The sequence below is a fragment of the Apodemus sylvaticus genome, chromosome 23, assembly GCF_947179515.1.
Source record: "Apodemus sylvaticus chromosome 23, mApoSyl1.1, whole genome shotgun sequence".
Taxonomy (NCBI): Eukaryota; Metazoa; Chordata; class Mammalia; order Rodentia; family Muridae; genus Apodemus; species Apodemus sylvaticus.
In genome coordinates, this window is record NC_067494.1 from 41303000 (window position 1) to 41319795 (window position 16796).

The following is a 16796-nucleotide window of genomic DNA, read 5'->3' on the forward strand; positions in this document are numbered from 1 at the left end:
ACCTCCTAAGTGTTGGGATCAAAGGTGTGGGGCACAATGCCCTATTCCCCCGGATCCCCAAGTTTAGTCCAGGTCCTATGTAGCTTGCACTAGCCTGGAACTCCCAGTCCACCAGGCTGGTCTCAAATTCACAGAAATCTACCTATCACTGCCCACGAAATTCTGGCGCTTTCTTTCTCTTTCTCTTTCTTTTTCTCTTTCTTTCTTTTTCTCTTTTCTTTCTTTCTTTCTTTCTTTCTTTCTTTCTTTCTTTCTTTCTTTCTTTCTTTCTTTCTTTCTTTCTTTCTTTCTTTCTTTCTGCAGAAGTGACTAAATGTTCTTTGAGTGGGACAGTGGAACATAAGCTGTGCTGTTAGAATTCCTAGTTCGTCCTCCATTGACCTTCTGGATAGATCGCCCCAAGGCTGAAAGTATTAGGGCAACTGAACTCAAACAAATCACGTAGGACCCTTTGACCTGGGAGCACCCTGTTCCTAGACTCAGCTCGTCAATCCAGGGAACAGCTCATCCCTACAAAGTGTTCTTTCTAATTTTGACCTGGAGCCAGAGCCCAGAAGAATTAGAATTATTAGAATAATCCAGATCATGATCTGCACACAAACCACAAGGAGCCTCTGCTGGCATAAACGTTTTGGCTATTCTATTGGATTCTTACGCCTCTATCCCCCTTCCAACCCCAACGGCCAGGTGGGAGAGAAAGAAGCCTTGGGGATCAGAGACATAAGACTTATTTTGATTACTTCCTGCTGATTGCGGGCATTGAGTTCCTTAGGGCAAGTCCAATTTCATTTTCAGGATACCGCAACAACAGGAAAGAGCAGCAGCAGCAACGTGGAGGAGGCACCTCCTCGGAGCATACGTGCTCAGGCATGTGCATGCACACACGCACACCCCTACCTCTTGGTGGCTCTGACATTTATTCCCTCTCCAGAGTCCACAGAATTAAACTACCTGCAGCTGGCAAAAATCATGCCTCTCCTAGAGCACAAGACAACCATATTTAACAGCTGTGGGTATACTGAAGCAGCCCCATATCCCAAACCTGGAGTTAAAACAAAGAAAAAATTCATATAACTGGGTTTTTTAAGGAGTCAAAACTTTCACCTCAAGCCTCTCCAGGACAGATTTCCACCACTTCAGATCCCAGGCCAGAGGGAGACAGGAATCAGCCTAAGTTGGTTTGGACTTGCTTTTCCACTGTGAGGAAGAGTCAAGTCACTCGTTGCCAGTTAACCTTCTTGTCATGGCCCTTGGTCAGGACGGACCCCAAGGCCCAGACTTCTGATCCCCTAGAGGGTAGGTAGAACATGTAAAAGACACGCGTGGTGATACATGCCAGGCCCTGCTGTTCAGGAGCTGAGGCTGAGAAGCATGTGAGACCTGAACATCAAGACCAGCCTGGATCCCATACAAGTCCTTGTGTCAGAAACTGAAAGAAAGAATGGAGCTGAGGATCACGGAGAGCAGCCCCTCTGCAGGAGGCTTCCCTCCTCCTGTCTCACCAAGTGCTGTCCTTCAGGCTGATCCTTGTCCCCAATTGGTTTTTGATTGATCAATAAAGAGCCAACAGCCAATGGCTGGGCAGGTAGACTGAGGCGAGACTTTTGCCCAGGCTAAGAACTGGGAGAGAGGAAGGAGAGAATGGCCATGTCTCTGAGGGAGACAGATCAGATTTAGAGGTGCAGAAGAAAATTCATCCAAAACGTAGGTGGAAAGGGAAACTGACCCTCTGGGACCTACCCAGCAGGTCGCAGGGCAGCAAAGATAAAACATGGATTTAGAAGGTGTTGAGCCAGGAGTACTGGAGGGAAATGTGTGTTTGCTGCCTGGAGGATTAGAACTGCCCAGCCTTTGAGCTAGTCAGGTGTCCCTACCCACAGGACAGTCAACAGGGTCCCCGGAACTACCTAAGGGGAACGCGAGAGACAAGAGACATGAGAAGACGGACAGCAAGTCTAATTCTGATCAAGCTGTCAAATTTTATTTTTTACACAAGCCAATTTAAAGGGAAAGGTATAGGTGTATGGAGGGGTTGCAGGGGGAAGAATCTCAGGAAGAATCATTTCTTAGAAACAGTTTCTCAGAATTTCTGGGAAAGGCTAGTTATTGTTGCTGGAATTTTGGTATGATTAAGGGGGTCATGAGGAGGTGACGTGGAAAGGGGTTGCTATAGTAACCTATCCGCAGATGAGCTTCAAAAGGAGGGGGTTTTGAGATCTACATAGGAATGGCTCCTGGAACCGGGTGGTGGTGGCTCACGCCTTTAATCCCAGCACTTGGGAGGCAGAGGCAGGCGGAGTTCTGAGTTAGAGGCCAGCCTGGTCTACAGAGTAAGTTCCAGGACAGCCAGGGCTATACAGAGAAACCCTGTCTTGACAAAACCCCCCCCCCCCCAAAAAAAAAAAAAAGAATGGCTCCTGGAGAGGAGATTTAAGTGAGAATGACTCTGATATTGAGATCTAAGTGAGGATGGCTCCTGGCAGTCAGGCATATTAAAATTAACTGGTATGTGAGTGTGTGTGAGTGTGAGTGTGTGTGTGTGTGTGTGTGTGTGACTGTGTCTTTTATTTGAGAATACAGATAGCTCTTGGGTGGGTTCACGAGTTCTACCCATTTGGAGCTCAGAGAGAGCTAATTAACAACTATAACTCTAGTCAGTGGTGAAGAGCTTGTGCCATTCTTGCAGAGGTCCCAAGTTCAGGTCCTAACATCCATGTCCTGTGTCTCCCATCTGCCTATTACCCAGCTCCAGGGCATCCAATACCCTCTGGTCTCTGGGCACACACTTAAATGGTACATGTAAATTCATTTAGCACCTCGCCCCTAACACACACACACACACACCATTTTTTGAAAGTAGTACAGGAGTTAGATTTCTATGTCATCCCCTTTGGTAATACTTGTCTATCTGGAAGGAAATAATAGAATCATAAGGAACTAAAACCCAGAATGGACAGGTTTGATCAAGAGACAGAAATGATCAAGTGATAGAGGAATAGATTGCTAAGAGAAGGCAGGAGGAATTGTCTGCTAACACCAAGGGCTTTCAGGTCCTGACCTGGAAAGCAGGCAGTGGGGAGAAGGGCTTGATGGGTAATGAAGAAGGAAGAAGTACAAGCCAGAGCCTCCTGAATCTGAGTGGGATCCTGAGAGACAAGGGACACCCATCCTAAGTCTGTTCTTCCTTCCTGTGTCCAGGCTCCTCACTTGGCTAACCTGAGGACAGGAGTCAAGATGGGTGAGGTGCCACTGGCTGACAGCATACTCTGTGATGGTCTTACAGATGCGTTTCACAACTACCACATGGGCATCACAGGTAAGGCTGATGTGCCTCTAAAGCGCTGGGCTCTAAGCTATGTGCCACCATGTCTGGTAAGTAAAGGTATTTTTATGACATCATAATTCCCATGGTTTGCTGATTAGTTTTAAATGCAAAGATGGAAACTTTTCAATAGAGAGCCCCAAGCTGGTATGGTGATGTAAACCCATATCCTAGAATAAGAGTGACAGAGGCACATGCATTCATGTGAGCTCTGGGCTAGCCTGGTATACATAGCAAGTTCCAGCTAGCCACAACTTCCTAACATACCGCCACTGTATAAACCTTGTGAATACAACATATGCAATAATTGCCAGCACTACCTGAGAGGAGGTGATTACTCCCTACTTCGCCAGTGTATTCATGCCTTGACTGTACTCAGAAGAAAGGAAAGAGGAGCAATGTAACAGAACAGGCAGCCCATGCTCTTCCAAAACATCACACTTAGAGATTTAAAGTGAAGCAACATCCACATCAGCACTGTGTCTGAGCCAATGGGACCAATTACTCTTTTGTTTGCTTTGAGACAGGGTTTCTCTGTGTAGCCCTGGCTGTCATGGAACTCACTCTGTAGACCAGGCTGGCCTGAGACTCAGAGATCTGCCTGTTTCTGCTTCCCAAGTCTTGAAATAAATGTGCATGCATTTTTTTTAAAACAAGTAATTACTTTAAAAGATCTAATAGTACAATAGGTAAACTTTGAAGATGAGCTAAAAATTCATGCTGATGTTAAATTTCCTGCTTGTTTAAAAAAACGTTTTTTAAATTTTGTATTTGTGTGTGCATGGGTACACAGGTATGCAAGTATCACAGTACATGTATGCAGGTCACAGGTTAATCTATAGTAGTCAGTTTCCCTACTATGTGCAATCAAGGTCCCCAGAGATGGGAACATGAATCTTTTATCTGCAGAAACATATCACCAGCCCTGATTTTATTTTTTAAACAACCCATTATATAGGTAAATAATTTGTTCAAGAGAAGTACATAGTGAAATTATAATTCAGAGGTAAAAAGGAATTGCATTTCCATCTTTCCTTCAAATGCTTAGGAGCGACTGTTAGGTAAACGGGTGAATCTGTATACTGATTTCTGGAAGTTTACACTTCCATATACAGAAAGGGATGAGAGGATGCCTCTCAAGAGGTGCCACAGTTCTCAGACCTATCAGGTGCAGCAGAAGCTACCTGCAGAGCAAGGCCTCTCCTCCTAACCTGAAGGTCTGCTGGTGTATACAGTTAATTCTTGTTTAAATGTCAGTAACCTGAGCTACAAAAGCCCAGCTCCTCAATGTGCTGTTTTTGCCTTTTCTTCTTCTCAGCTGAAAACGTAGCCAAAAAATGGCAAGTGAGCAGAGAGGCCCAAGACAAGGTTGCAGTCCTGTCCCAGAATAGGGCGGAGCATGCGCAGAAAGCTGGCCACTTTGACAAGGAGATCGTGCCTGTGCTGGTGTCTTCCAGAAAAGGTGAGCGTGGAGGCCACAGTTATGAGCCTATTTGTAGGCATGGATGACACCCGCCAGGATGGTCTGGAGGCAAGGATGATCTGGAGGACTTTGTGAATTTAGGTCTTTACAGGTTGTAAAGGTGTAGGTGTTATAATCTGAATGGGGGAGGGCAGGTTGTGATGTGCTGTGTTCTGAGACATGGTCTTGCTGTGTAGCCTGGATGGCCTAGTGCTCACTCCAAGTGCTGGGTGATCCTCCTACTTCTACCAGCTGAGTGCTGGGATTACAAAGTGTGTGCCAGCGCCCGGCGGTAGTGGTGCATGCCTTTCATCCCAGCACTTGGGAGGCAGAGGCAGACAGATTTCTGAGTTCGAGGCCAGTCTGGTCTAGAGTGAGTTCCAGGACAGCCAGGGCTATACAGAGAAACCCTGTCTTGAAATCAACAACAACAACAACAACAAAAGTGTGTGCCAGTGTACTTGGCTGGAAAATACTGTCACCACAGCAAGATATGGTCAAATGGGAAATTGTCATCTTCAGTGTCCAGAGCTGCAGTGTCCCATGGGTTTTACGAGAAGTGGAGCATCAGGTTTGTGGTTGTCAGAAGACCCAACTCTTCTACTCAGTTTAAATGAAGTCTTTACAGTTGCTTCCATGTAACTTGCAGATGAAGCATCTTGTTAGCTTACTTGCCATGATTTTAAATGCTCATCAGCCAGGAGGTGGTGGCGTAAGCCTGTAATCCCAGCTCTCTGGCGGGCAGAGGCAAGAGGATTTCTGAGTTTCAGGCCAGCCTGGTCTACAGAGTGAGTTCCAGGACAGCCAGAGCTACACAGAAAAACCCTGTCTCAAAAAAAAAAAAAAAAAAAAAAAAAAAAAAAAAAACCCAAAAAACATTTATTAAATGCTAATCAATCTGACACTGATGGCCAGCTCACACAAGGTGGATTGCAGCACTTCTGACCCACTCAGTTGTAACTAGCTAAATGCAGTTACCCAAACCTGTGTCCACACAATACAAAGAACTGCTGTCCTTAGGACGGACTGTGGATTTGAAACACAGGGTGGGTCTTAGGAAGAGTTCTCAGTAGAGGCCATGCAGTAATTCTAACAGTTCCTACTGGAATGGAAGTGGTCAAATGGTAATAGACCTTTCTTTCAAATGTCACTCCTTTTGATTCTGAGAAGTCCCCAGTCCCAGAACTCTTCCTTCTCTGTTTTCATTTCAAATATAACTGGCTTTGTTCCCTGCAGGTCTTACTGAAATGAAAATCGATGAGTTTCCTCATCATGGGAGCAACCTTGAAGCCATGGCCAAGCTGAAACCTTACTTTCTTACTGATGGAACAGGAACTGTCACATCTGCTAATGCAACAGGTATGAGTTCTGAAGGGCACTGAGGGAATTACCAACTCTGGTAAGGTCTACCAATGAATATGTCTTTCTACACAAAATGATTCTTAAGGCTGGACTTAAGGGGAACCCTTGGTCTTTCTCTATTGTTGGTTAATCTATGCTGAAGTGATTTGTTTTCTTGGTATCTAGACTGGACACACACGTGAAGAGTATGAAGTAAGTAGCAGGGCAGGGTGGTGCATGCCTTTAATCCCAGCACTTGGGAGGCAGAAGCAGGTACATCTTGAGTTTGATGCCAGCCTGGTTTACAAATCAAGTTCCAGGACAGCCAGAGGTGTTACACAGAGGAGCCCTGTCAGAATGCTTACCACCACCACCACCACCACCCTCCCCAAACTAAAGAACTCCAGAGTATCACATACCCATACTTCTAGCACTTAAATGGCAAAGGCAGGTGGGTCTCTGTGGTTTCCATTCATCCTGGTCTTAGAGAAATGTAGGCTAGCTAGGAACACAGTGAAGACACTGTCTGAAAACACAGCAAAGCCCTCCAATATTCATCCATTTTGTATTTTTCCAATTCCAGGAACCTCAGTAGCTATGATCACAGAAAGGCCTAGGCTTGTGTTTTGGTTTTCCCCCACCCCTATATGCCCCCAGTTATTGGGGACTGTCTGTATGGCTGGATCATGTCTGACTTGATCATTTCTAAGTACACTAAAGTCTGATGAATCACAGCAAACAGAACCCCTTGGGAAGATGTTGGTAGCTTAATGCTTTCAGATGGAAAGCAGGCCCTGGGTCCATACCTGAAGGAAAGCAGCACTGGAGACACCAGGTCATTTGTTCACAGGAATGAATGATGGTGCCGCGGCCGTGGTTCTTATGAAGAAGACAGAAGCTGAGAGTCGGATGCTGAGACCTTTAGGCAGAATAGTCTCATGGGCACAAGCCGGTGTGGAACCTTCTGTCATGGGAGTAGGACCAATTCCTGCCATAAAGCAAGCTGTGAGTCTCTAGCAATGTGTATGTGTTGGTGGGCACATGTGTGACAGGGTTTGGGGAAGCCCAGATTGCTTTCAAACTCTAGTGTAGCCCGAGGATGGCCTTAAACCCCTGCTCCTCCAGCCAGTTGGTGTGGTTATAGGTGCACCTCACTGGTGCATGCTAGGCTTTCCCGAGAGTGTATACAATGTTGCTCTGTACTAAGCTCTAATAAACCTTTCCACTCTGAGGATGTAAGGATGTGCTTTGTGCTTGCTACTTGCTGCCACCTAGCTGAGACCTCCCACCTCACCACCACCCCCACCCCCTGCACAGGGGCTGCAAGTGCACACCTCTATGCCTGGCTTTCTTAGAATATGGGTTCTGGGAATTGAACTCAGGTGCCATGTACTTTACCAGTTCAAGTTTAAATGAAATGTATTACCTGCACATCACAAGGCAGTTTAGACTTTGTACCTCAGGGGCATTCTAGATGATTCCATCTTTTTGCTTTCAAGGCTGAGCTTTGCTCTAAAGCCCAACCTGACCTCAAATGTAGCTGTCCCTCTCATCTCCTGAGATTATAGGTGTGCCACTGAACCTAGAGACGCTCCCTAAAGGAGTCCATCGTAATGCTCTTCTGAGAACACTATGCTGGCTCATCTTCAACCCTTGTTAAAGGCAGGACCCACCAAGCACACCTAACTTCATAGAAGCAGTTCCCCGAGTCCCACACGTCTTGTAGTTCTCAATTACTAATGGCTTAACTCAAGTTCCTTCTTTTTATAGGTTGCAAAGGCAGGCTGGTCCCTGCCTGATGTTGACCTGTTTGAAATCAATGAAGCCTATGCTGCTCTCTCTGTTGCAATAGCTAAAGAACTGGGACTAAACCCCGAGAAGGTAACCAACAGGAAGTTGCACAATCCACGTTTAAGGTTGCTTCTGCCAGGTGTTGAGTTGTTGCTTTTTCACAGTACTGTGTTAGTTCACACTAGAATGAGTGGGACATTCTAGAAACGAGGGGGGATAGCTGGTGTCACACAGGCATCACTTATTCCAAAGCTTTACAGTGAAAGTTGAGTTTGAAAGGATGGTTTGCTAGCATAACACTGGTGGGGAAAGATAAAACAGCCTGTGCCCAGAGGACTGACTTAAGCTCTTCTTCTCTACAGGTCAACATCGATGGAGGAGCCATTGCCTTGGGCCATCCTCTGGGAGCATCTGGCTGTAGGATTCTAGTGACCTTGTTGCACACCCTGGAGAGAGTGGGTGGGACACGTGGTGTTGCAGCCCTGTGCATTGGGGGTGGGATGGGGATCGCAATGTGTGTTCAGAGAGGATGATCTGAGCCTTGATCCACCCCGGGTGAGCCACCACCCCCGGACAGTCCTCATTGTATCAGTGAAACACTAAGTAGAAAGTGAAACCAGAGGACCAAAGTGAGGACAGGCACCCAGGTGGGCAGCCTGCTGTACTTTAATGTCAGACCCCCAAGGCTAAGACACTGCACCTGACACGGTTATAAATAAAAGGAAAATCCAATCAGTCATCAAGGGCTCCTGAGTGAACAGCATTTTCATAACTTCCGTGTTTATCATCCTTGGTTTCTGGGTGTAGTTTTATCAGGTCATCAATCCGAAGGATGGTGATTGCAGCTTCTGTTGCAAACTTCAGGCTCTTCACTTTAACTATGGTTGGTTCAAACACGCCTGCTTGCTTGTTGTCTCGTGGTTTCCCATGGACCAAATCCAGACCAATCCTGTAATGGTGAAAATTGGATTCAGTGACCAAGTTGATGTGGTGGGTGATGTGGTAGCTGTGACCAGCTATTCTAGTCAAAAGACTGTCGGAGTTCTGACAAGCATGCTCTGGGAGTAGAATAGCTGATGGTGCAGCAGAGAAACCTCTTCTGTCAAACACTTAGCAAACAGGGACATGTTGCATATGTTCAGCCAAGTTGTGTGCAGTTTGGTGGCCAAAGATCCCTTTGCCTAGTGACAGCACAGCTGTTTTGGTTAGTGTAAATATTTTTTACGATATCCTTATCTAGACCAGAGTGTCTAAGGATACAATATTCTGAGTCTGTCTTCACCGTAAGCTGAGAGCTGCCTAAAATGAGTCAGCTCTACCCCACTACCATCCTCTTGGCCTTTCCTACAGACTACCAGGGAGTCGGAATGGAGCCCAGAGCTGACACCTAGGACACGCCACTAAAATTATCAGCCAATATTATGTAAAGAGGTTATCAAGCAACAATGACGCCTGTGATGCTTCAGTATGTGGCAAGTCTCTTCATGTATTTCCCAAAGGTGGAGGGAGGGACAAAGGCACTGTGACGACCCTCGAACAGACCTATGGTAGTTGAAAACAGAGCACAAGGAAATCATATACTCACCACTTTAGATTTTTACGTTCTGGGTTAACTTGAGCTTCATTGTGAAAAGCTCTTAACTTGGCAACCAGGTCGGTGGAGTCTTGGGCAGCATTTACTGCCAGTGTATTAGGAATCACAAGCAGAGATCTTGCAAACTCTGCAATAGCAAGCTGTTCCCGAGATCCCTAAGGAAAAAACATGAGGTGTGTTCATGAAAGTAATCAAAGTATAGAGCAGGGCCTCTGACAGGGTATTTGGTAAAACGCAACACCATCTCCTACACCTTTTGAAAGCAACCTTACCATACTCGTTGCATAGTTTTCAAGGTATATGGACAGGGCAGCTTCTACAGCACCTCCACCGGGGACCACTGACTTTGATTCCAAAACTCTCTTCACCACACAAAGAGCGTCATGTAAAGAACGCTCCATTTCATCGCACATGAAATCATTTGCTCCTCGTAAGATAATTGAGGCAGATGTACGAGTCTTAGTACTACCAAAACAAACAAAAAACAAATGTGAGGCTATTAGCATTTTTATTAGTGAAAACATGAACTGCAAACACCCTTGATTAAATCCCAAAAGATATTTAGACATAAGGCACTAGGAACAATGTCTAGACCATGTACGAGAGACAAAAAAAACAAAACAAAACACATTTCATCTCCATGTACAATGGCCCAATGTTATTTTATCCCATGCGTATAACCACTCCCATCACTGACAGACTAGAGCAGCAAATTAATGGGAAAGAATTCTTTTTACAACACAATCTGCATTGCTCTATAACTTACAAAAGCAGTTCTTACTTTTTGATTAAGATCAGCTCATCATCACAAATTCTCTCCTGTACGACCTCTTCTGCTTGTCCCAACATTGTCGCTTCAAAAGTTTCTTCGCCTTCCAAATTGGCCAGTGTAGACAGGATACTTGCTATAAGAGTCACATAAGATACATTTTTCCTTGTAGTTTTAGTATAAGGAAAAGCAGTGCATTACCTCAAGGTTCCAGACAAACCACTACCTTAACCCAATACTGCCACATTCAAGGTAGAACCTTAGCTTTATTCATTCCCAACAAATTCAGAATTAAAAAAAGTTTCCAATTACCTGGAAAACGGCTTTATAAATCTATTAGAGCACAACACAGAGAAAAATATTTTTGAAATTTAGTGACAATATTTCAATCTAAAGACTTCTGACCCAGTGACATATATTACTGGAAGTTGTTCGTCTCATATTAGGAGAAGACTTACCTCCAGAAGCTTTTGCAATGCGCTTGAGGTCTCTTTTTAAAACTCTCCTCACAGCCATGGCACCAGCTTCCACAAAATACTTCAGACACATATCATCAATTCCACCAGTGGTTAGAATAACATTGGCACCAGTTGCCAGGATCTTCTGAATTCTCTCCTTGGTGATATCTGATTCTCTACAATAATGGTTCAATAAACCTAAATTAGCAACTTCAATTTTAAACAATGCAGTGTTAACTTTCACTGGCTATACATTAAATTATATTAACTATTCTTTTCCATTAAACCAAGGTTAAATCAGTCCAGTTTATGTAAATCTCAAGGACTTGAAAATACCATTTACTCTTTCTACTTTGAATTCCTAAGGACAGTTTTCTTAAAAATAAATAAATAAATAAAAGATGCCCCCTTGCACCTTCTCCTATCTTAAAGACGAAATACAGATTTATTATTAACAAACCCAAGATGGCATCACTAAAGCTGTATGAAGCCAGGACAAGTACAAGACAGAGAACTGTCTTGTACTTTTTCTTATCCCACAACATAGTGGGGTATGAAAATAGCTCAGAGCTGAACCAACAGAAGTTAGCTTATGTTCTGAGGCAAGGCTATGATTGTCAAAATCTTTTTCTTTCAAATGCGCCTATGTTGCTAATATGAGAATGACTGGAAAGATGAAAGACTTCAGAGACAGAAACCAGAGGTACAGAACAGTATGTATCAAGGACAGATACAGCAAAGGACTCCTGAAGTTGCCCAACCTCAAAGTCAGAGATGCAGCTGCTTCGGCCTCATTTGTGGACATTTACAAGTCAAGATTCCATGTACCAATTACGAGACAGAGTAAATGTCAATTACTTAAGCTATGTTATATGTACATAACAGACATATTGGTCAGTAATAGGCCCCAATTATACAACAGCAGTTCCTTGAGAATAAAATGGAGAATTGTCTGCTGGGGTGATGTCACTGCAGCTACTGTCAGCACTGTGTATTACTCTGTCATACGTGAAAACTACAGCAATCACACACAGTACCTGACAGTTGATAATTCGTATTTATTTTATATCAGTTTTCTTGTTTGTGACATGAGGCTATACAATGATGCCAACGTTGACCCCCCCAATCCTTGGTCTAATTTTATTTACAGATTAATTTATTTTTGATTCATGAGTACACTGTAGCTGTCTTCACACACACACACACACACACACACACACACACACACACACACACACACACTAGAAGAATGCATCAGATCCCATTACAGATGGTTGTGAGCCACCATGTGGTTGATGGGAATTGAACTCAGGACCTCTGGAAGAACAGTCAGTGCTGTTAACCATTGAGGCATCTCTCCAGCCCTCATTTTTTAAAGATTTATTTATGTATATGAGTGCACTGCTGCTGTCTTCAGACACATCAGAGAAGGGCATCTGGTCCTGTTAGAGGTGGTTGCTGGGAATTGAACTCAGGACCTTTGGAAGAGCACAGCCATCTCTCCAGCCCAATTCTTGGTTTTTAAATAGCCCCCACCCACTCGTTTCAGACATCTAAAGCTAGTACATCATGCCTGGTTTGACTAAACATTTTTTTTTTTTTAAAGAACATGCTTCTCCACTCACCTCTGTCTAATCTGGTCCAATTTCTCAGGGTCTGTAATAACCACCTGCACACCAAGCTTCATTTTTGTTTTCTGCAGGCTGAAGTCAAGACAAGCAATTTTTGCATTAACTATTCTCTTGGGCATGCCTATAATTGAATAAGAGGTTAGTTAATTACACCAAACCTAAAGTGCACATAATTTCTTTTAATCTGCACCCACCATTTCTATTTCTTTTTTCCCTTTTCTTTTTAAACACAGGCTTCACTAGATAGACAAGGCTGGCCTGTAAATTCAGAGACCTGCCTGCCCTTCATACCTTAATTCTAGAATCAAATGTCTGATCCACCAGCCCAGCACCTATTACAACTTTCTGAACTTATTAAAAGCATAGTATATAATCCACAGAGAATGACTTACTTATGGTAATCTGCATTTCTTTTTTCATTTTTTTGGATTTGGTTTTTTTGAGACAGGGTTTCTCTGTATAGCCCTGGCTGTCCTGGAACTCACTCTGTAGACCAGGCTGGCCTCGAACTCAGAAATCTGCCTGCCTCTGCCTCCCAGAGTGTTGGGATTACAGGCATGCGCCACCACCGCCCGGCCTGGTAATCTGCATTTCTAAATCACAACCCTACTTACCCTGAGATCCAACCACGCAGTTGAGTGCATAGCCATTGATCAGCATGCTTTCTATCTGACTCCTGCCATGTGCTTTCAGAATATTAACAGAATTGACTGGATAGCGAGGCTGGCCTCTTACATCTGTGTACTTAACAGCAAGCACAGCATCTACTACCATATTAGCGAAGAAATCACCATTTCTGAGACAACAGTTAAGGATAGCTGAAGCAATAGAACAAAAGGCCTAGGGATCAAAAACCTATTCATCTAGACTTCCTTTTAGCAAAATAATTCACCAGTGAGGAAAAGTGCTATTACTATAATCAAAGTGACTTGTGTATATATGCCACCACCACCACCTGCACTTCAAATGCAGTTTTCACCACAGAAATGTTGGATAGTTAGCAGCAGGATCAGTTGTTTTTGTCTAATAAGACCAATTTGCAATTAGTGGGCACTTTAAATTTTACTGCAGAAAACCAACATTCTAAAAACTTTAAACTTATTTTTAAGAACACAAGGGGTTAGGGCTAAACTGTACTGGAACATTCAAGGATACATTCCAATAATTTTGGAAGACATGGATGTCTTAGCAGCATTGATCAGACAGTCTCTTCCAAGTTCATCTGTGTTAATAATTAAGTTCTCATTGATATAACGCACCGCTTCCCTGTTAAGAGCGTGGAAAAGAAAAATAGAAACACACCACTCAAAAGTTTTGCGTCTTACCACATTTAACATACAATGTCACAAGGAATGGTTTTCTGTTCAGCCATTTCATATAGAGGAAAGACACGGAAGAGTTCCCCCTCTTCAGATCAAGGCACCTTTCATCTATCCCATAAGCATAGCCACTAAACTCTATTAGAAGAAAATGTGGTAGTCAAATGGGAAAAAAAGTACACTGAGCTTAGTACCCAAGTAGTACGCTCGAATGCTAAGATACAATATTTCCTACTTAACGATTGGTTAAAACATTAAAATAGTTTACTACCATCACACAAAATAACATGTTCTTTGAATGCAATCTTCTTACTTGCAGGCAAGACGATAGCCACTAATAACTGACGTTGGATGAATTTTCTGTTTGACTAGCTCATCTGCATTTTTCAGAAGTTCCGCTGCAATGATTACCTGTTGATCAAGCATTGCTTTAAATATGCAAGGCACTCAATATGCACAATGTATACAGGAAAACATTAAAACATTATTAACTTTTTAAGGTTTCACTTCATTTTTGTTTTGGCTTTTGAGATACCCCTGGCTGGTCTTGAACCCAGAGATTCTCTTTTTCTTTGCCTTCCAAGTGCTGGGATTAAAGGTGTAGGCCACCGTGCCCAGCTATGACGTAAGTAGCATTGTTAACCAGGATAGCCACAGTAGACAAGCAGTAACAACTTGCTGAAAACATAAAATGGAGACTACTATAATTCTGTGCAAATGGCCCGAGCCGTAGAAACCAGAAAATGCTAAAACTCTAATAAAGCAGAATTTATATCCATTACATTTAGAGATTTAGTGTAGCAAAAGCTGGATAGGAATCAATGGAAATGATTGGTATCATTCCAGTAATTTCAGTTAAATCTTAAAATTACTTAAAACAGAGAACAACGTGAAGAGCTATTTTTCTTAACAAATCAATCAAACAAAAAAAATCCCCCAAAGAACTTTACTTCTTTTGAGTAGAACTAATGTTATTTTTAAGTTACATTGTTCAAGAACAAATTCGATAAAGACCATTTTCCCTGTTTAGAAAACACAGATTCAATTCTTTCCTAGCAAAGATTAAGTCTATAAAATACTCTTCCCCCACCATTTATTTTGCCAGGCCCAAGATCTTCCTCACCAAACAGTATTACACTACTAAGCAGGTTAACTCACAAAATATTATGCTATTAGCCATATATGGTAGCAAATTAACTTTCGCAAATTTGTATTTTTAATTCTCAAGATTTCTTGTTCACATTTAAAATGCAAAAGTATCTATTAAACAACAAAGAAAAAAAAAGCCCAAACCTGGTAACATTTTCTAGATGTAAACATCATAATGGTAAGGGGGTTTAAAATAAGCCCCCAAATTCATGAGACTCCAGGATTTAAAACAGGCTTGTATGCTTGTATTTAATCATCTCAAGTTCTTTCCCTATTTAAACTGCACAAACTTGTTACAATGGTTAATTTTCAAATGTTTGTGAGGCTGCCGTACCAGGTGACTTATTTCTGACCTAGTCTATGGGTCTTTCATGGATTGAACTCTGACTATTCTCTAGCCCATTTCCTGGTAGCCTCTCACCACTGAGGTAGTTCCGTCTCCAACTTCTTTGTCTTGCAGGTCAGCCAGCTCACACAGAACTTTAGCTGCAGGATGTTCTACCTCCAGTAACTTCAGGATGGTGGCACCATCATTAGTAATGGTTACATCCTGAGAAATACCAAGGAGTAAGCGGTCAACACAGAAACCACATTCCACGATGCCATACTCAGGTAAAAACAAAAGATTTTATAGCAAGAACAATTAGACATACTTACACCAATATCGTCCACCAACATTTTATCCAAGCCAACTGGCCCAAGAGAACTTTTCACAATGTTGGCGATCGAAGCTGCAGCCATAACTGTGGACGAACAGTGAAAACTAATTAGAATAACGCATAAACTAAGACATCCAACCTCCCGTGATTTGCTCAAATCTACACGTCTGTAATTACTCTAGCAAGTTTTAATAAGAGCATCAGACAGTCTACCAGTGTAAAGTAGCAGTAATTTCTAAGAAGGGTGAAAAAAAAAAAAGAAAGCACAGACAACACCGTGGTTACAAGTGAATGCTTTTAAGAACAGATTCAACCACAGCAAACCACGTGCTAATTCGTATTAACGTCAACCACGATAAAGGTAGCCAAGTATCGCTTAATAACGTTTAAGTTGCATTCCGTTATGTTTTACTGGGGGAGCAGCTGTCAACTGCAAGACTCTGGACATCCAGAAACCCGACCAGCCACGGGAAGTCACGCAAAAGCCACTTAAATTCTATGAGCCTTTTCTCATGGGCAAATGGAACCGGGGAAAGCTACTCTTTTCCGGTTATGTCAGGGATGCTCCAACCGGCCCGGAACCCAACAAAGGGGCCGCGGGGAGCCGCAAGCAAGTATGACTGGCGCTCCTCTATTAGATTTTAAGGCATGGACGCCCACACCCATAATGAGCGCCTCCCCCAAACGTGCTGCATTCTCGAACATTCTTTCCTTACACGGTAGGGCGCAATGGCGTCGCATCGGCCCGCCAGTGAGGGCGGATCCGGGATGGCTGGGCTTCTCTTGAGGGAACTTCACTGTGCCAAGCGGGCAGCCCCGGCCTACCGATCGCGGCTGGGCCTCGGCCTGCGCCGCCGCGAGCGGGACCCAGGTCTCTCTCGCCCTTACCGTTCTGGGAGCGGATCGCTTCCCCAGTGCTGCGGTCCCCGAACACGGACAAAGGGCCTTCCATCTTCAGGAAACGGAGCAAATCTCGCTACCGCCGCAGACAACCGATCGCTCCGCTCTGAGACCGGACAGCGGCCACCACGGCGGGGATCACGGCGTGGAGAGGCCCGAGCGACGCCGCGGGGGCTGCTGGGTAACACGCCCCGCCCGCCCGCTCTCCACGCTCCACCAACTGCAATGCATGCTGGGAAAGACGCGTGAAGACTGACAGACGTGAGCTGGGCGGGACGAAAACTGAAAACGCCGGAAGTAGGGAGCTGCCAGAAGCTAGGTCTCTGATTTACTGGTCAATTAGAAACTGTAGAAGAAAGGCGCGGAAGTGGCAAACGGAAATCAGAATCTAGGCCAAGGCT

The 16796-nt window shown here is 43.9% G+C and overlaps 2 protein-coding genes and 2 non-coding genes across 4 annotated transcripts in view; 1 reads left to right on the forward strand and 3 right to left on the reverse strand.

Annotated features, from left to right (window-relative positions):
• The window catches only part of Acat2 (acetyl-CoA acetyltransferase 2), a 41294-nt gene extending 32766 nt beyond the window's left edge, over positions 1 to 8528 (forward strand). The window contains exon 9 of the mRNA XM_052169235.1: positions 8279 to 8528. Coding sequence (XP_052025195.1) covers positions 8279 to 8449 — 171 coding nt within the window. The 3' untranslated portion in view covers positions 8450 to 8528. The remainder of the gene's footprint in view (positions 1 to 8278) is intronic.
• Positions 8529 to 8546: 18 nt separating this feature from the next.
• On the reverse strand, positions 8547 to 16594 carry Tcp1 (t-complex 1). The gene is made up of 12 exons (XM_052169233.1): positions 16384 to 16594; positions 15494 to 15579; positions 15258 to 15386; positions 14001 to 14098; positions 13524 to 13634; positions 12983 to 13164; positions 12363 to 12489; positions 10738 to 10913; positions 10292 to 10415; positions 9783 to 9975; positions 9502 to 9665; positions 8547 to 8865 (listed from the first exon to the last, which is right to left on the reverse strand). Exons 1-12 carry the CDS (start codon positions 16445 to 16447, stop codon positions 8649 to 8651), a joined length of 1671 nt encoding a protein of 556 aa, XP_052025193.1. The 5' UTR covers positions 16448 to 16594; the 3' UTR covers positions 8547 to 8648.
• On the reverse strand, positions 10093 to 10234 carry LOC127674299 (small nucleolar RNA SNORA20). Its single transcript, XR_007975346.1, has one exon. It is a non-coding gene; the product is annotated as a small nucleolar RNA SNORA20 (small nucleolar RNA).
• LOC127674300 (small nucleolar RNA SNORA29) lies at positions 13723 to 13859 on the reverse strand. Its single transcript, XR_007975347.1, has one exon. It is a non-coding gene; the product is annotated as a small nucleolar RNA SNORA29 (small nucleolar RNA).
• Positions 16595 to 16796: the final 202 nt, after the last annotated feature.